Genomic DNA, 20,970 nt, shown 5'->3' on the forward strand with positions numbered 1-20,970 from the left:
GAGAAAAACTGCTGTGGCGAGTTTCCTCTACCGATTTGAACAGAGCAGAGTAAAGGGGTGGCTGACGTGTGGAGGGGATTGATGAGAGACAAAAGGCAGGACTGGCAGGAAGCAAAAAAACAAAAAACTTCACTGAGCCAGTGTCCCTCCTGAAAGCACTCCAGTGGAGGAGCTTTTCATTCCTAAATGAGCCACTGACAATCAGCACGGATTAACACTTGGGAGCTACATGGATTACTGTGCAGTGCAAAATTGTTCCAATGTCATTCAAATGAGTTCAGCTACATTTAGCCTTACATCGTGGCTTTAATAGACCAACAGGAAGACCAGCAGCTCTGAACAGAATGACACTTTATATGTTTATCTATTACTTCTGTCTGCTCTACTGCAGGTTTGTTTTAGGATATCAGAAAGTCACACAGTTTGAAAAACATCATTAAAAATGTTTTGCAGAGACATGTTGCTAAAAAGTAATCCAATTACAATAGAAAATTGATCAAATTTATCTTTTAAATTCACTCAGCAAATTCAAAGGCAGTACTGGCCAGAACTAAAGACACTGCCAAAGATCCTATAATGATTTGTCTGGAAATGGTTTAATCTGAACAGATTTGATAAACTGAATTTAAATCTTTTGTTGTTTATTGCTGAATGGTGTTTATTGAGTTTGGCATTTTTTGTTGAACTCTGGAATCTTTATTTTTGGTTAATATTATTTGAATTTGAAGATGTAAATGATAGTTCTCAGGACATAAAACCAATTATCTGTTGACTTTGCAAATCAAGATGCAAGCTGAAGCAATAGCAAAGCCATCAGTGGTGAAAGAATTATTTAGAGAGTCATTACACCCTTAAATCCAATGCACCAATTCCCTTTTTCCACCAACATGGAACCATTCTGAGCATTTCAACCAACAATAAGTTGGTTCGAAAGCCAAAACAATAGCCCCCAGTCGACAACAAAAAATAGTAGGTTTTCCTTTACCTGAAGTGAGCATGTAATATTCTACAGGTCGTTGTGCATTGTGGATCGCCCTCCGTTGACGACACTTTTTGCACCAAGGTTCCAAGGTGCTTTCTAGCCAGATTTTTCCCACAGGTAATAAACAGGAAAACTGATAAACCATTTAATTGTTTCTTAGCTGTAATTGTTGCTTAAGGATGATGCAAACTGTCAATGTGATATCATGTAGAGCCCCAAACTGCATCAGAAAGCTTCCTTTAAGACTGGAGTCAGGTTCTTCTGAACAATTCAACTGCTTAACAAATTCTTTGTCTTTCTTTACAAATGTAGTTTGACATAATTTTTACTGCTCAGACTCCATCTATAAAAAGCTTTGCGGAAACGTTCTCCATTTGCTTAACAACTTTTAGACTTTTTTATTTTTTTAAACCTGACACAAATATTGACTAACACAAAAGGGAAGAACAAAATGGACAAAATGTAAAAACATCTGAATGTTAACATTTTTACGAGCACATTCACAGGAGCATAATCTTATCTTATCCATCAAGAAAAGGGTCAACAAACTTTTTCTATGTTGGTATTTTGTGTCTTAGCTCCAATGTGTGCAGGAGAAGAACCTTTGTAATAAAGCACAACTGGTGAATTGTACTGAATCTTTTCTCAAGTATGTGGAAGCTTTGATGCTTGAGGTTCAGCTATTAGACTACAAGTTAATGTTTCTTCCATCTTCAGGTGTTATATGATAGTTTTATTGTCATATAAAACTTTTTATTTATTAAGTTACATTTTAAATTCTAATTAAAGTTGTTTTGTGCATTGATGGAGGATTTTTTTAACAGTAGCATTGACATAAAAACTTAAAATAAAAGATAATTTTTTGGTTATATACCCCTAATTATTATATTTCCCACTAACACAGGGTTTAAAGTAAACAATAAAACATAGAAGATGATCTCTGTCACAATCACCATAATAGTGCATCATCACAGACAGACAGATAATGAACAACTGAACTGACTTCAAAATAACATCTGAGCGTCAGCAGAGCCGTGCTCCTCTGGGCCCCTGTCACTGTCTGAAAAGAGTCTTTCTCAGGACTGTGGCAACTCTAGATTTGAAGAGCCCTTCACTGAAGGGTCAGTGGCTCATCCACCGTGACTGACGGCAGAGCATCAAGTCACACAAACCCCCTGGGAAACAACATGAAATAACTTTCTGACAATTCACCGTCACCACCAGAAAAATAAACCAACACTGTGAAGATGAGAGGAAAAACACATCAGAATGATCCCAGTGAGTCTGTAATAGTTTCAAAAAGGCTGCTTATGTGGCCCCTAAAGAAATTCAATGTAATACATTTGTTGATGTGAATATTCTTTTCTTATGTGAACGACACACAACCAAAAGCCACAAAGACAAACAAAGAAGCACGCATAAGACATGACAATTTCCATATAACTATTTTGTTTCCCAATCGAGACAAAAGGAATGCAACCAAATGCTTCTGCTGTGATTGTTTGTCGACAGCTGAAGCCATCCGTCACCCAGCAGGAAAGCGGGGGGGAAAGTGAAGCATTCCCAAGCAAAAGTCAGTGGGGGAGCGGGAAGAAAAAGCACAGAGGCGCATAGATAGTACCTGGCCATTTGGTGATTAAGAACAGGGTGGAGTGTAAATGCATCAGACTCTCCCCCCCTCGGTGGAAATTTATGGCTCACCTTAGAAGACAAACATTCTCCTGAGACACCCGATCCTCGAGGATAAGGGAGGGCTCAAAGTAGCATCTTCTCTCTTTTTCAAAAAAGGGGTAATTTATAGTTTCCCTGGCAGTCAACTCCTCTCTCAGTGACAACAAATACCTTTTCATTACAAAGGAGGAGAGGAGCAAGGACTGCAAGGTAGTGGGGCTGCCCTTGGGCTACAGATGGGAGTCATTTATTCCTCCCTGTCCCACTGCTGGCTTAAACACAGCCGCAGCCAGTTTATTTTAGGGCTTACAGCCCAATAGAGACCATCTTGCTTAATTACTCTAATTATAATGCTGGGCTTTATCATATTCTTTTGCTGCTCTCCACTTCCGACTGCAGAGTGTAAACATCCAAACCCATCTACCCACAAGTCCAGGCAGCTATTACACTGCTGGACTGCGTCCAAGAGACACATTTTTAGGGATTCGATTTCAGTGCCTCTTTCCCCTTTTCAGGACTTGTATAACAACCAGAGAAAATCTGAAAGTTGTACTACTGAGTTTAGGAACAAAATCATTCGACCAAAAGTTCAGCCAGTAAGCTCAGAGTAAAGAATGAGAAAATGTTTGTGTTACATCTGATGGAGCAACAACATCAAACTCAGTTGAAAGGGGTTGGTGGAGGAAAAACTGATGCTACAAAGACTTCACCGAAGCCTGGAGTGTGTTAGTGTTACATTCCTGTTCTTAGAACAAAGCTTTGATTATCAAGACAAGAGTAAAGATAAGACAGACTTAAGAAGTTCAAACAGTTACAATATATTTATGATACTGCACCAAGAATGTGGACAAAAAGTAGCATACAAATAAAGAGTAGCTTTAAGTTATCAGCCGTCTTACCTCCATCAGGGCTGACAGGCAGGCACTGGGTCCTTAAAACTTGGGCGAATAAAGCCAGAAACAGAAGTAATCTTGGCCTCATCAGCATCCTGCTGAGAGAGCTACAACTGTTGGTGCTTCTGCGACTGGAACTCCATTCAGATCTTTGGGGCATCAGCAACAGGTCATTCACAGTGCAAAACTAGAGACAGATAAAGAGAATAAAAGACAAATGAATGCATGACCACATGAGTAAACCTCATGGCTTTAATGGTCTGTTAAGAGTGAGAAAGAATAAATTCAGGGTACAAGTTTATTAAGAAAGAAAGAAAGATTTAGTTGGGCGATGTCAGTCAAAAATGGACGTTGATATGCAAGATTTAAACAAGACCGTTTTTTTTGAAAACCTTTAACAAAGCAGGAGAATAAACTTTATGTAATAATGTTATTTCTTTTACAAATAACCATCTATATTTCTTGTTGACAAATAACTTCACTGGTCAAAAAGAAGAGAATATTCTGTACGTTTTCAAGGTTCAAGGAGGGACTTCAGCCTTCAGGCCTGCTTGTACAAAAACACTGATTAGAAACTGCAGTACACCAGGCAGCTCGGATAGCTCCAACAAACAATCAGTGAAACATCCTGCTCACTTCTGAGGAATTGAATGTTTCAAAACTTCAAAGTAAAAAGTCTTAAGTCAGACCACTCAGAAAACACTGCATCAGGTTTTGGTTTTTGCTGCTAGGCCACCGTCAACATTTAAGGATGTACAGTACCCTCTGAAACGGGGCACAGTGCATTGGGTGACCCTCACATGAACATCTGCTCACGTCATCACCTCTGCAGCATCTGGAGAGATTAACACCGGCCGCTAACCCACCACAACCCCCCTTGAGGAATTTGTTTAAGACCAAAAAACTTTGGCCTTTTATGTGGCACCCTTGTAGAGAGAGACCGCCAGGGCATCATTTCCACGCAGAGAGATCTATCACCTCACAGTTGGTTTTAGTCCACAGGCCCTGCAACCATTTGCTCCCATGAGCTGTCAGGAGGGGTCCAACAAATGCTCATTTTAGTCAAAACAGGCCTCAACAATAGAGGTGCAACGATCGTATGAAATTCATCACCAACTATTTTGATAATGAATCTAATGTTTCAGTCATTAGCTGGTTCAAGCTTTTCAAGTGTGAGGATTGGCTGAATGTCTTTGTCACTTATGACAGTAAATGAAGTCTTTGGGTTTTGGACATTTAGTTTGACGAAGAAAAATGTGTGTGCTGTGACACCTCTGCTGCTACAAGTGCATCCTAGGAGAAACGCTTAAGTCCATTCTGTATTACGACAACAACAGTAACAGCGTCACATCTAGTCAAAGAAACCCGACTTGGTTTGTGTTTTCACACAAAGTCATGTTCAGATGCAGCTGTGGGTTCCTTTGAGAGGTAATCGCTTGTGCGAATGTTCAGCACTGAAACAGTCACTGTGTTCTCCTCAAAACCAATTCAATTTGACTTTCCAAGAATGGTCCAGTGTTCCAGCAGCTGAGCGGGGTCAGGAGGGTCTGGGGGGGATAAAGAAGCTTGGTCATCGTGGCTCTGTAAGCAGTGAGTCAGTGTTTGGGAAGGCTCCAGGAAAAGAGTTTCTGCTGCCAGACAGAAGGAACCGCAGAGAGCAGCCGACCACGTTCCCTCGGCCATCGTCACGACAACCGTCACTAATTGAAAGAGGAGGAAGTAGCTTCTTCAAAGTATGACACAACATTCTGTCATCTTGTGTTCTCATGGGAGCAAGAGTTAAACACACAGTATGTCTTACTGCCAATTCACAGGACACACTCATGTTCAACTTGTGAGTCAGAACAGAGACTGACCAATACATCCGTAGCCTGACAACCCTCGCCGATTTTTTTGGCTTATTATTTGTATCTGCAAAAGAAATTGCAGTAAAATATGTCCACTAATTTGTCTGATTTTTTTTTCAGTGTAGTTTTTAACCTATACTGACAAAAAATTAGCCAGGCCAAGATTAGCTTACAGCAGGTATATTGACGAATTGCCAATAAGTATCAAGAAATTTGATTAGGATTTGGAAAGGTGGAAGATTAACTCAAAAAAAATGTGAACATCTATCAGCCACTGACAGATAAATGTGCAAATTCACCTGCCACTCAACAGTAAATCATTATTTTCTGTCAGAAATCCACCAGCCACTTTAATATTTTACCAGCATTTGATTTATGATATGTGCAACCATTTAGGGCCACAGCTAATGACTATTCTCATTGTTGTTTTACTTGATTAGTTGTTTGGTCTACAAAATGTCAGAGAATGGTGAAAAATCAATCAGTGCGTCCCAAAGCCCAAGATGTTGTCCTCAATTGTCTTGTTTTGTCCACAACTCAAAGCTATTAACCATTAAACATCATATGTAAGAAGATGGAATCAGAGAATTTTGAAATCTCTTTTTCATTAAAAAAATAAATAAAACGTTTTCAAAAGCAGCTTGAAGTGAATTTAATAGTTGACAACTAACTGATTTAATCTTTAAGTTTTGCAACAATTACATGTTGTTGTTTTTTCCTCAAGTTTAAAACACATCTTGGCCACAATTCTTTTAAAAAACAACTCTCAGGGATCTGTTACAGGACTGTTTGAATAATGCGTTTATGTGGAAATAAATTAATATCACCATTATCAGAGCTTTTGAAAATCACAAGTAACATTATCAGTATTGGTCTCAAAAAGCCAGCACCTGTCAGGCTTCAGTTACCATGTGCAGTAACTTAATTTTCAGTGAGGATTTCTAAACATACTGTCTCAGGATATATCATTTTCAGAAATCCACAACCAAATTCCTGCATGACACATCTCACGCCTGTGGGCAATCCAAATCTACAGTCCTCTTCTTTAAGCAACTAAACCTTATCTACTGGTTGTGGTTGATTACTTGGTTTATATCCACTTCAAGCTTCAAACCAGACTGGTGTGAAGATAAACCAAAATACCAACACACATATCCATAGATTTGATGTTTCATTGCTCTTTTCAGTGCACAACCATCTTGTTTCCAAACCTCTTAAATCTGATGTGTTTCATTATTACTAAGGACACACTATTGGCACCAATACCGGCCAAAACCTGGTAAATTGTGCAAGAGGCTGAGAAATTTGCTTCTTTCACCAGCCAAAACAAAATACAACAACATTTTGACAAAATAACAATTACAAACTATAAAATTATATTTGAAATGTAACAAACATATCCCAGGAGAGAGAAAGACCTCTCTTCTGGATTGAGAATAGTAAAAATGCATCATAGACGAATGTCTACATTTCTCCAACACTGCTGGAGCTTATCAATACTACAGTCTTTAATAATTAAGCACCAGGGCCTGTTTAAAACTGGGCTTCGGTAACCATCCTGTTAACATCTGAAGGGAAAAAAATTGGTTTTGCACCATGTTATTAATGATAAATGTTGGGACGGCATAAAAAGGACATTCTGAGTGTAGCTCACATTTTTTCCAGGAAGCAATTTTGCTTCTAAATAGACACCATTTGATTATTTAAAAATACAGACACTGCACAAAAATAAAAGAAAACTTGCATTTGAAAGCATTTTGACATTCTGCTTCATTACAAACTTTTACTGGCGAATAAAAGGGTCTAAACTGAACCAATTAGAACTCGCTAGGCACATTTAGCTTCTATCATTATAGAAAGACAAAAGGTTACAGGCCTAACCCATAACATCGTCTGCACCATAATTACTGTTCACTGCCATCCATGCATAAAATTCCTCAGCTCCCAAAAATCTGGAGCCCCCTTTCCAGTTTAACTGTGCAACAGGCCAGTCTGCACACAGAGCATCAGACCATTTCCCCCGGGCTACTGTTTTCACCAAGACACACACTTCTGGCTTTTTTTCTTTGCAGCTTCACAGTTTGAATCAGTGGTTCAACACCAGCATGTCATGGGGGGAGATCAGGTGTCATGGGACTACACTCAAATGTAATATGTGACAATTTATGTAAAGCCATCTGAAAGACACATGAATCCAAAGTACTTTTTCAGTTAGCTCAATCCTTTTTCGATGGCCAAACTTTATCTGTTGGGTGGCCAAAGTAGGTAAGTAAGCCAAGCAGACACCTATTGTTTTGTAAAATTGCAAAATAGTTCTTGGAGCCCAAGTTTCCAGGTTTCCCAAGTTGCCTGCCACACTATACTTTTTTGGGGGATAAAAAATAATTAATAAGGCCTTTTTTTTAATTTACAGAGTGTTTTTACCTCACAAAAAAATCACAAGCATAAATATTCTTATAATTTTGGGGGGGAAATGGCCAAGTTCAATCATATGGTGATCCAACTTTGTATACATGTACATGTGTGTTTTCCCAAGGGAGGTTAAATCCAGAGACTCTCACCCTAGAGTTGTTACCAACATGCACATGGGCATATTTGACTAAAACACGCATAGACACACACAAATTAAATCTCAAACTTCTTGAAAACAACTAAAAATATCAATCTGAAGAATGAGCGACTACAATTTAATTACTAGTAACTTGCCTAGTAAATTTGAGGGCAGGACTGTTGCTCACTTCCCATTATATGGTTCAGGAGAAAACTTTTTCATCTCGTGGTGAACTCCCTGTGGACGTGCTGCTTTCCTAAACCATCCATCTCCCTCTTCCTTTATATCATAACATTTAGAGCTTTTATATAACTTCAGACTGGCCCCTGCAGACCCAGACTTCATGACAGACGTAGTAACGATGGCTGCCCTTGTCCTGAGGATTTAAACATGTTACTGTGCTGAAAATGTGAGAAGTGTTTGGATAGAAAGACATTTAATTTTAGTGTGCTTATGTTTGATAGTTTTGTCTGTGACCTGAAAGCTACAGACACAACTATAATGCATAGGGTTACAAGAATCAGGATCATTTTTGCAGAGACGCATCACAGTTGATAAGGACATCACAAGACAATAAAGGACAGAAAGTGTTAAGAGTGCAAACAGTCAAACTCCATCGTTGAAAAGGGAATAATACCATGATGTGGAGTCTAAAACATTCACGTTCTGTGCCTCATCTTTGATGTGGGCTGCATTTATTCAAGCTAATCATCTAATCTGATTAAAGGCGCCTGCTGAGGCTTCAGATAGAAAGCCAGAGCAGTTTTTAGCAGGACTGCAGGCAACATTTGGGCCTTTCATTTTAAAAGCATGGAGGAGGTCTGGGAAACAAATGCGTAAATACACAGATAGTTTTCCTTGTTATGAATAACAAATATTTTCTAAAGTTAAAAAGGAAGTGGGGGAATGAACTATCTAAGAGACACAATTCTTTGAAACATCTCAATTACCTACATGATGAGATGTTCATCAGTAAGATCTTATCATTAAAAAGTGGAATATAAGCTAACCACTTTTAACATGTAAACGTACAGTAAAGTAAAGAGAGAAGGAATAATAAGACACCAACCCACCTTACTTGCGGGGGGCTGTGAAACAGCCAGTGTTGGTCTGATAAACTCCTGAACTCAGACTGGAGGCAGAAAAACTTCCAGGGAAAAAACAAAACAGAAAATCCAGATTTCAACGTGTGGCCCGTTAACAAAGCTCAGGCACTCTGAGCTAACACCGCTGGCTAACAAGTTTGCGCATTTCTGCCAAACTTATGCGGCAGAAGAAAAGAATGTGCGTCCCCCACTCCGAAACCCCCAAAGAACCACCGGAGCGGGAAGAAATTCTTAAGAAGCGTTTAAGTTCGCTTTTTTTGTTCGTATTTCCTTCGCCACAAGAGTCTTTTCTTTCACTTAGCTAGCCTCAACAGAGGCAGGAGACACCAGTCTAGTCCCTTTATCCCAAAACGTTCCGCTCACGGTGAAATGAAGTCCCCTAACCTCCGAAAACTCCGTGCTAAAGTTCTTCGACTCACTCTAACAAAATATCCGAAAGCAAAATGTCGGTCAGCGTTGTATTCGTACAACACATCAGCAGTGAAATGAAGCCTTCGGTAGTTGGACTGTTCCTGGCGGAGAAATGCTGTTGAACAACGACGGTCCGTGCTGCTCCAAACCTCCTCCCTTCAAACTGATAATATGCGCATCCTCCGGACCGATGTGAAGGCGGACACCGTGAATTACACCACTTCCGCTCGCTCGTTACAAAATAAAAGCCGATGCGATCAATACTTCAAGTGTAGTTGCTTGATAGCGCCTCGCTGGACTGAAGGAAACACACGAAGATGGGGCGGATTTATTTTGAAATGGGAACAGTTACTGAGCACAAATTACATGGCAATGTCTGTAAAAGGTAACATAATCCATTGGATTCCAAAAAATGTAATTTAATCTGATTACTTTTGGATTACTTCAAAATCAAACATTAATAATATTTTACCCTGTACTCAGTGATGGAATGTAACTAAGTAAATGTACTCAAGTACTGTAGTTGAGCACAACTTTTAGGTACTGCTACGGCATACTTTTACCACACACACTGATTTGGAGGCAAATACAGTACTTTTTATGCATTACATTTATATGATTACTTTAGTCACTAGTTACTTTTCAAATTACAAACTGCACTTAAATTCATTTTTATTTCATCTGCAATTAGATTCAAACAAACAAAAAACAGATTCTGATAATCAGAAAAATGCTAAATATCGGATTTGATAGTCATCCAGGCAGGTAATCAGTATATCAGTAATCGGTATACAGTATATTCTTTCATTTATTACTTTCATTTGTACTTATGATTCTTAAAAAATATTTTTGATACTTAAGAACATTTTAATATCAGATACTTTAAGACTTTTACTCAAATACTATTTGTATAGTATATTACTTAGTACTAGTATGACTTTCACTTTTACTAAAGTAATATTAAAGATATATATAATAGATATGCTTAATTATATAAAGATATCTTTACTTTTATTTGACTATGACTTTTGGGTTTCACAAATATTCTTTTTGTCCACAAAACATTGTCAATGCAAATAAAATGCATTATGTATATTCAGCATTAAAATCAGTCAAATCAAATTACCTTTACCAAAACAGTAACATGTTTTTCATAAGTTAATAGAGCATTGGCTATCATGAGAAAAAAGCTTCAGATACACATACATATAATGCATGTGTGTGTGTGTGTGTGTGTGTGTGTGTGTGTGTGTATAAAATTGTACTTAAGTGAAGTACATGAGTATATAGTACAATATACCTTCCATCACTGCAAAAAATATTTTGTTCATGTTTATATTCAACTTGGTTTAATTAGTTTTTACCTGACTGTACATTGGGAAATCATTAGCAGCGCTTCTCAGAGGGTAATTGTTTTGCTTTTATTCTGAATGTCACACCGCCGGAAGTCCGACATTATTCATGCTGTCACGTTGCAACTTGACGCAGGTCTATCCGGCCTGGTGGAAACCTGGCTCCCCCTGCCATCCACAGCACCTCTCCTGCACAGCTCCACCACCTCTCCACACCGCGCTCTCTGCTTTGTGGGATTGGAGACGTACACAACACACAGGCTAATACTGTGATTATAGATGATTATAGTACTCCTGCCTCTAATTTCGACTGTGTATAATCCAGATAAACTCACTGCAAACTCAGTCCAGATCAAAACAAAAACACTGTGAGAAATACATACAATAAAACATTAGAAAATATTAAACACTTTATTGAACACCACTTTTATTTTGAAATGATTCCTACGGATCACTGAAATAAGTCCCATATAGACATAAAAGAACAATAATATGAATGTTTGCTGCATTTCACTTAAGATTTAGAGCCCTTATTGAAAACTTGGTCAACTCCACTTTCCAAAATAAAAGCCTAATGCACTTTAAAAGGTTGTTGTGGGAGCCAAGTAAAGTTCGTACATGTTTGGTTCAATAACTAAGCTCGTCTGTATTTGTGTTTGGTAGTTCATGTAAATTGAAATAAACAAGTGATTTAATTGCATAAGTTAAGTCATAGGTATAAGTCAGCTAATATTCACTTGATTCAATTAATGTTGATGTAAGAATGACAGTATGTACAAGAGAACACGCAGGAAGCTTTCCGCTTCCACTGGTGAAATGGTGCGTATCTTTGCTAGTCGGAAGTCAGAAATAATGAGTCGGTATTTCCGACTTCCAATATAAAAGCGTTCTAGTTCATCTGCTCGGAAAAAACTTGGAAGCTTGCTGCAAACGGGTGTTTGAATGGCAAGTCTGCGAACTTCACAAGTAACTACAGCAGCTGATTTAATAGCTGAGGGTACTAAAACAAGACAGGACGAGTAGGCTGCTAAGTACGGTGGCCGACGGGTGCAAATCACAAGAGCAAGTCAGAAAACACGACTGCAAATTCCAAAAACACAATGACATTAACCATAAAACACATCAGAATGTTTTTCAAAGGGAAAGGGCGGGACTTGTACTTATTGAATCTGATTGGGCAGATCAGTGTCAATAACTGTAGGAATGTGCTGAGCAGAAATCATACAGAAGAAGAAAACGGGCTTGGTCATTACGCTCTACATCGACAAAGGGAAATTGGTGAGAAAATAAGTTTTTCTTTATATAGTTTGCGAATAGTTCACATGGTAACGTGTCAGTAACTTTTAAAATTACTGACTATGAACTGTTGAGAAAGTTGATAAATGAATTCATCAGCTTTCTCAACATGTGAACTATTCGCAAATGATATGAAGAAAAAACTATTTTCTCACCAATATTCCTTTGTCGATGTAGAGCGTGACGACCAAGCGCGTCTTCTTCTTCTGTATGATTATGGTCAGCATGGACCTCCCCACATTTCCACTGTTATTGACACTGATCTGCCCAATCAGATTCAACAAGTACAAGTCCCGCCCTTTCCGTTTCACAAAATCCTGATGTGTTTTCTGGCTAATATCGTTGTGTTTTTGGAATTTGCAATCATGTTTTCCGACTTGCTGATATGTTTTCCTACTTGCTGTTGTGTTTTCTGACTTGCCGTTGTGTTTCTACGGAAGCCCTAAATTAAATGTATATATTTCCTCCGTTTTCCCGTGATAACGAGTTAATTTCATTTGTTTTCTCGAGATCTCGAGTTATTATCTCGAAATAACAACTGCCGTTTTCCCGAGATAACGGGATAATTTTCTCGAGATCTCGGGATAACGAAACGTTGTTTTCCCGAAATAATGATATAATTAATTTAAGATCTTAAGAAAACAAAACGATAGTGTAGTATATTAAAGCATTGCAGGAAACATCATTCAGTGTAGCAATGTCAGAGAAGCAGGAGCATATCGATCACCGCGTCACTTATCTTTTCAATCAAGGCCTGACACAGGCTGAAATAGCATTATGTCTTGCTATTACAGATAATATACACATTAGTGTGCGTAATCTAAAAAGACGGTTAGCAAGGCTTTATCGGCGGCGCAATCTAAGTGAGCCTCATGTCGTAGTTAACTACATAGCTGACCAGCTACGAGGTCCCGGGCGTCTCCATAATCTCAGGCCTATCATATCACAGTCATTATCCCGAGATCTCGAATTAATTATATCGTTATCTCGGAAAACACATTTTTGCTATCTCGAGATCTCAAGAAAATTATCCCGTTATCTCGGGAAAACGGCAGTTGTTATTTCGAGATAATAACTCGAGATCTCGAGAAAACAAATGAAATTAACTCGTTATCACGGGAAAACGGAGGAAATATATACATTTAATACATTTATATTGACGATTTTAGGCTACGCAGATATTGCCTAAGTTTCCGACTTGGATTTCTGCCTTGAATTGCTGTTCCATTGCACTTTTCCTTGATAGATGTCGCTTTTACAATGGAATGCACCATAAGTCACTGTTGCTTGAAGAGAATTCTTTTGTGCTTTGAACTGATTTCAGGCAGTTGAGGCTCAATCATGGACCCAGCCACATGTTTTTCTTACCGTAGTATAGTTTTCTGATCAGGGGAACTTGACTTTGAATACCCTTGTAAGAAGATACAACAAAACTGTGGAATGAATTGCAAAAGGCAATATTTGAGCTTCAACCCACCACATTCATAAGAAAACCTAGTTCCACTTGGATGAATGGACATTTTGACAACCACAAGGAAGCAAGTCCAATTCTCTACTCTCCCCATGAGAGATGCTGTGTCATTCCAAGCATTAGCAAGCTGGGTAGCCCTGATGGTTCTTGCAGTTTAGCCTTGTTACTCTGTGAACGGTATTATCAGGCTCTGAAACATTTACCCATAGCTTGTTTGGTCTCACAGTGTGTGCCATGTCAGCCTTGTTGTGTCTTGTTGTTGTTGTCTTGTTGTTGTGTTTTCCCTACCTTTTTCCCCTCCGTTTTCCCTCACCTGCCCCTTCCCAGTGCGTGTGTCCGTGGGCGTGGCTTGTTGGTTCCTGCTGCAGCAGAGAGACGCACCTGACAGTCATCAGCTCATCACCTCCCGCTACATTACCCTGACCTCTCCAACACTCCAGTGCCAGATCGTTCCACCACGAGCGGGTCGCTATTCCAGCGCGAGAGTTGCAAGTGACTTCCTGCTATGTTTTCTCTAGCCTTGGCATTGATAATGCTTTGTGTTTTTCCCTCTTCATGTGCAAATTCACCAGCGTCTCTCTGCTCAGCCTGCAGTCTCACCTGAGCCAAGCCTGCCTGCCCTCCTCGCTCCCTGCTTGAAAGTATTGTTGTGAGTAAAACATTTTTGGACAACACATCTGTCTCCAACCTCTGCATTTGGGTTCGACAAAAACTCAGCCCTAACAAAAGGAGGATGAACTGAAAAGCGAAAAGAGGGAGCTAGAGATTCAAACCATAGCTGTATCTGATGCGAAAATTAAGATTTTGACCTAGTTTGAAGGGCTTCATATCTCATCCAGAGCATCAAGTAGTGATGGAATGAACTCCTATGTTCAAATGAATCTAGAGATGTGCTAGCTCTGAGGCAACGAAAGAGTCCCTCACTCACAGACAGGCAAGTTGCACAGAGCAATGACATTCAACACAACGTCCAAAGAACAATTGTTGCAACTACTCCACCACAGCCAGAGATACCAGAAACTTTACAAGGCATTGCTGTAATGTTAACTAAGCAGCAGAGATGAGCTATTCTGCCTCCTCAGAACATTCCTGTGTTCAAGGGAGACCGCCTAGAATATCGGCTGTTCATCAGGGCATTCGAACATGGAGTAGAGGACGAGACAGAGGGCAACATAGACCGGTTGTACTTTATCGAGCAGTACACCAGTGGACAGCTGAGGGAGTTGATAAGGAGCTGTCTCCATATAAAACCTGAGTATGGCTATTGTGAAGCCAAGAGACTTCCGGAAGAACATTTTGGAAATGCCTATAAGATTTTGGTGGCATACTGTATATCAACCCCAAAGGCCCCAAACTGGCCCAGCATCAAGTCCGGCGACGCAGAGGCTCTCCACTCATTTGGCCTCTATCTCAAAGGATGTCGTAATGCTATGACTGACGTGGATTACATGGAAGATCTGGCCAATACAGCTAACATGCGTGCTATTATTGCCAAGCTCCCGTACATGCGGAGGGAAAAGTGAAGGAGTATGGTCCGTGCAATTCAGGGCATAATTTTGCAGAGCGAAGTTCAATGATCTTGTCGATTTTGTCAGCAAGCAGGCTCCAAAACCTAGGCCAGGGTGGAGAGCAAACTATGGAACAGAAGATGAATAAGTCTCTTCATAAGGAGAAGTTTGACTTCTTACAAGCAAAAGGTCTTAAAAACAGGGGCAACAATTTATGTGACCATTGTCTCCCTGCTTTTGTACCGAGAAGCTAATGAAAGAACTCAGTGAAACAGGAAGAAGGACGTACATCTTACTAAAGACCATGGGGGTGGCTAGTCGTCACATTGTGTCTGGTTTGGAAGTGAGCAGCTTGGACTGCAACGATTTTCTGGGGCTCCCAGTTACATACAGCCAGAAGACCATCCCGGCAACTGCGGGCAATATTCCTTTACAAGAGGATGTCAACAAGTGGCCCCACCTTCAGCGATAGATGCAGAGATTAAACTGCTAATTCAGACTAATGCGCCAAAGGCTATTGAACCATGGCAGGCCATTGCCAGTGTTAACAACGGCCCATATACTGTAAGAACACGGCTTGGCTGGACCATCAATGGACCTCTCCGGGAAGACATCTGCCACAGTACAACAAATGAGCTGTTGGATGGACATTATAGCATGTGCTCTGCCACTAAGGAACAAGGACATGAAGATACCCAGGAACCGTGAGGTAGGTGAGCAATGCACTCTGAACTTAAGGCAGAAGTTTATGAAAAATCCAGCCTTCCATGCAGAGTACTTAGCATTCGTAGATAACATAATTGAAAAGGGCTATACCGTGAAGGTACCCAGCAAAGACCTCAGCCATGATGACGGTAAGTTGGTACCTGCCACATCTGGGGTTTAGCACCCCAAGAAGCACATAACTCAGAGTGGTTTTTGACTGCGACGCATCCTACCAGGGAACTACTCTGAATGATCAGCTGCTACATGGACCAAATCTCACTAACACACTCCTTGGTGTCATCACCAGGTTCAGGCAAGAGGAAGTGGCAGTCTTGGCTGATGTTGAAGCGACTTTCCACCAGGTTAAGGTGCCAGATGAAGACTCCAACCTTCTCCGGTTCCTCTAACAACAGAGATCAGTCTAACGTCCAAGCAGTCAACACAGTGCTGCACAATTTCTACAAGGATGACTGTCTTAAATCAGTCCACTCAGAGGAAGAGTCCTTGCTGTTGTATCAGATGTTGTGAGCCAACAGCTTCAGGTTCAAGATCATCATGTCAGACAAGGCTCCCACCAGGAGGAACATCCTTTGTACCAGTAGTGGTCCCAGCGAAGAGAGTCCTGCAAGGCTGGGATGTCCTGATACCTGATGAGCTCACTTGTGAGTAGTCTGGGCAGAACATCAGTGTCCAAAGGTGTTTGAAGCCAGCAGGCTTTGGTGAGGCCATTCAAAACAAACTATACCGCCTTGTTGACACTAGTGTAGAAGGTTACGGGACAGTTAGCTATTTGTTACAGAGAAACAGCAGCAACAAATTCCACTGTACATATGTCACGGGGAAGGCCAGAGTAACTGCAGCTGCAACTCCAAGAATCAATGTTTTGGTCAGACAGCACAATTGTGCTGACATACATCAGAAAGAGAACAAGCAGATTCCACACTTTCGCTAACTGAGTGGAGAACATCTTATAGATCTCTGAGCCACATCAATAACGATATGTTAATACCTCATTGAACCCTGCTGTCTATGTTTCAAGGAGACTTGGGGCAGCATGGAGCTGCAGGACAACAACAGATGGTTGACTTACCTTGCAACAGAGTCCTGAAGTAGAGTGAACTACAGCGACCCGTTCGAAGTAAAACATGGAAGAGGTACAGTGAAAGATACGTCGTTATAACGCCTGGCAGTCCGTGCAGTGCAGCATTTTCACTGGATACAGACTCCTTTATAAATGCTCTTCATCGTTTCATGGCTAGAAGAGGCCAGGTGAAAGTCGTACGCTCAGACAATGGAACAGACTTTGTTGGAGCCGAGCGTGAGCTCAAGAGAGCTATTGAAGAGTGGAATAAAAGGGCATTTCCCAAAGAGTTCATCTCTCTACCTGATTTCTTGCATCAAGAAACCTCAGCTCCCTACGATATACTTTGTTTATCCTTTTTGACCTTGGAGTCGTGTGGATGTTTTTCCCTCTTCAAGTGAACATGTACGAGGGAGGCCTATGCAATATTTGAGCTTCAACCCACCACAAGACAATCAGTGTAAACAGATGTGTAAAGAGATGGGTTTTTTTGACAGAATGTGTAGGCATGATATGGGTGTCTCCTAGAAGGGAGATTTGTTTTCTTTGCAAGATTCCAACCAACATAAATGCAAATTAACTGACAGAAAGTGAGCACTTTCATCAACTTCCCGTTGAAGGCAACTGTAAAATAGCTTTATTGTGCTGGCGTAAAGATCATATGCTTTGGCAGCAGTTCAAAGCACATCAGAAATTCTAATGTGTCTGCCAGCTCAGCACAAACACAAGTTTGCACTGGCTGATCAAACACATAGTTCATATGTGAAGAGCTCATATGGTCTTTGATTTTGACATAATTGACAAATGATTGACGACTGAAGCTGTGAAGACACATGAAGGCCAGCTTGGTAGTTAGATTAAAGATTGGGATGACAAAGAAACAGATTTGTGCCTCAGCATGTGTTAGCCTTTCATCTTCCATGCAGTGTTAACCTTGTTTGATGTTGGGGACAAATGTACAAAATGAGGTGACTATTATTTGCTTTACTTTATTGGAGATCCAAATTCTGTATTTTTGAAGATCAGCACTAGAGAGTGAGATAAATACTGAGCCTCAAACAAAGATGATTTTGCCAAAACAGAACAATTTACTGTTTAATTAACAACTTAACAAAAGAAATACTGAGTCACGCCAGGATATGATTATGGCCCTAAGGTGGCAGAAAATATAACCTTTCACCACCCACAACAACATCATACTGGACAAGTACTGCATTCAACCCCACTTCAAAAAGCCCGAACTGTCCCTTTAAAATGCTCCATGGAATGGTTGTCTGTCCAATTATAAACAAGAAGTGTTATCCCACCTTTTCTGAAATCTTTCTACTTCTTCTTCTTCTTCTTCAATACAGCATGATGTTCATTTTGTAAATATGGTCCCATTTAGATTAAAATAGATGATAAGGTGGGTTATTTTTTAGGGTGTGGCTACCACGGCGTGTCCTTGGCTCCCAATTTAGATTTTTCTTTTTTAAAAATGTAATCTGACCATCCTCGCCAGCTCCATCCTCCATCCACTTATGGCTACGAATAACCTAGACGGCAAAAGTCGTAATTCAAGTCAGTCTTTGTGATAAGCTAAGCTAGTTGACAGCTGGCGGTAGCATCATAGTTAGCACACAGCTGATATAACCACGCAACATGTTCTTATTTACACTTTGGTTCTTGTATAGATTGAAAAAACAAAGATAAGACTTTATTTGGTATCTTTGGATTTTGTGGTGGATTTTGTTGCCTTTGGAGATCTTGTTTCATGAGAGTGGTCTACATCTTCTCATTGATTTGTTGGCAATAGAGAGTGGCACAGATGACATTGTTTGGAGGCTAATCTGAAGTTAACATAGCCCTGGCTCCCTTGACAAAAAGAGCATGAGATTTTTCAACCGGATTTTGGATTATTGCATTAAATAATCTCTGCGGAAAATAATAAAGTTTATGATACTTACAAGTTTTATTCAGTAAGATTATCTCCACAATTCAACACTTTTATGATTTTTGAAGCGTACATGCAATCAACAGAAGTAAAAAGCTAATGTTAGGCTATAAACGAACAACACATGACTACAACATCATCACCAATAGCAATCTTAAGTTAGAAGAATTAGAGATCATCATGGCTCGTTCAATGTCCCTGTCAACTTCTGTAGCCTCATTTGGCCACCTGTTAGCAACCGCTTTTTAAAGTTACAAAACTCGCAAGTGATGTACTGTATTTATTAGTGTGAGAGTTTCATGTGTGTTAACAAAATGTTATGCTAATGCTAACCCATGTTCAGGTTTTAGGACTCATCCGTGCAGCACTCTATAAAACAAAACCGTGTACTTCCAAAAATGCCAGCTGTTTTTTGCTAAAGGTAATACTATCTTAACCTCACACTATCAGGGTATATTTTGATCAGACACTTTTGACATTTCTAAACTTTTGGGTCAAATGAACTTGCACCTTCACAGAGAGCTGTGCACTTTGCAGCAGATGGAGTGTGAATCTGACAACCACATACATACCAGAGAAAAGAAAGCATTTTTATTGGGTTAACTAACAGTGAGAGTTAAATGTGCCACCAGCCACATCTTACAATTTCAGAGCATCAAAACACGGCCGAAGATCTTTGATGCAACAGCGGTTTGGAACCAGACATTTTATAGACCTTTCTTTTTCTGTCTGTGTCACTGATAAAGAGTTCCCTTGAGATGTGCATCAAGCTGTTATTAATGTTCTACACTGGACACAAGCAGAGCTTTGGTAGAATTAAAAACACATGCAGATTGTTTATTCATTTGGCTGCTGATTGTTTCCGTCTGATGATTGGAGGTGAGTAATATATCTGAAACTCTGTAAATCTCCACCCTAGTCTGAACAGTCATAGCTCTGGCTGGTAAAAATTGTGCAAAACAGATGAGGCAACAACAAAAAAAACATCTCAGGCCAATAAAAGATGATCTTTGATTGTTTATAGCAGCACTGGGGAGGCAAATCATCTATTTGTCTGAACTGGTTCACTGGCACACATAAGATAATGAAAGCAGAACTTGTATAATGTGGGGCTGATTTGAAAAAAGCTTCAAGCAGTAATTATTAACTTGTCCCTGTGATACGTACATGCCATGGTAGTGAAAGAGACATTTAGATGAGCCTGCCAACCAAAGGTTATAAAATGACGGAATAAAGTTTATGATGTTTATTAATAATTAACCAGTGCAGATACTTTACACCTGTAAGGAAATGCTAAAAATGTACAAAGGATGAGATCAAACACCATAATCTGAGGTAGGATCGGGACTATGCAGGCCGCAAAGGACAAGTTCATCCAAAAATGGAAATACAGTCATTAACAAAAGAAACAACCCAAAAAACATAAATGTCTTCATACAGCTCATCCAGAGAAATCCAAGTCTCCAGAAGCCCCAAGAGCCCAAAATGATTTGAAAACACATTATTCACAGCCTTGAGGGGGTGCACAGTAATGCTTTTAGCTTAGCGGCTAAAGTGAAGATTTTAGCACAAATAGAATGCAAATAATGTCTTTTCAAATCAATTTTAGATCTTAGGGCTTCCAGAAACTTGGATCACACTGTATGGAGCCATTTTATTTTTTCTTGTTTTTTACATTTTAAAACAAGTCCCCAGCTACTTTAGTTGTTTAGGAGAATACTGCAAATCTGTTTTGCCGACCCACTCACCAGAATAAATATTAGCTAAGCATGTTTCTGCTAAACCACAGATAAGTTAAAACGGGATGTTTCTTTATGTATACAACACTGTGCTCATGCTCTGGTTAGGTTAAGGCACTAAAAACACTTGGTTAGTGTTAGAAAAAACATCATGGTCTGACTTAAAATACCTGTTTTGATTGCCACGATCATGGATGGAGTTGGTCTGACTTCCCCTGAAAAATAGCTGGTTTTGGTCACCATAAAAATGGCTAAAAATATCTCAAAAACACCCGCTTTTGTTGCAGCATTCTTGGCTTGTAATAATGCCACCTCCATCCCCTCCATCTCCTGATATAACAGCAAATAAGCATAGAATATATATGTGATATGCCATATTTGCTACTAATGTCAACCTTGGACATATCCTATTTTTGCAGAACCT

At 39.8% G+C, this 20,970-nt stretch overlaps 1 protein-coding gene across 3 annotated transcripts in view; it reads right to left on the reverse strand.

Annotated features, from left to right (window-relative positions):
- fgfr1a (fibroblast growth factor receptor 1a) overlaps positions 1–9,626 on the reverse strand; it is a 38,289-nt gene extending 28,663 nt beyond the window's left edge. For all 3 annotated transcript variants that reach the window (XM_084358994.1, XM_084358993.1, XM_084358995.1), the window contains exons 1-2: positions 9,018–9,626; positions 3,553–3,733 (exon numbers count right to left, since the gene is read on the reverse strand). In XM_084358994.1, coding sequence (XP_084215120.1) covers positions 3,553–3,706 — 154 coding nt within the window. In that variant the 5' untranslated portion in view covers positions 3,707–3,733; positions 9,018–9,626. The remainder of the gene's footprint in view (positions 1–3,552; positions 3,734–9,017) is intronic.
- Between the last annotated feature and the right edge of the window lie 11,344 nt (positions 9,627–20,970).

The sequence above is a fragment of the Pagrus pagrus genome (genome assembly GCF_965226575.1).
Source record: "Pagrus pagrus genome assembly, chromosome: 8".
Classification (NCBI taxonomy): Eukaryota; Metazoa; Chordata; class Actinopteri; order Spariformes; family Sparidae; genus Pagrus; species Pagrus pagrus.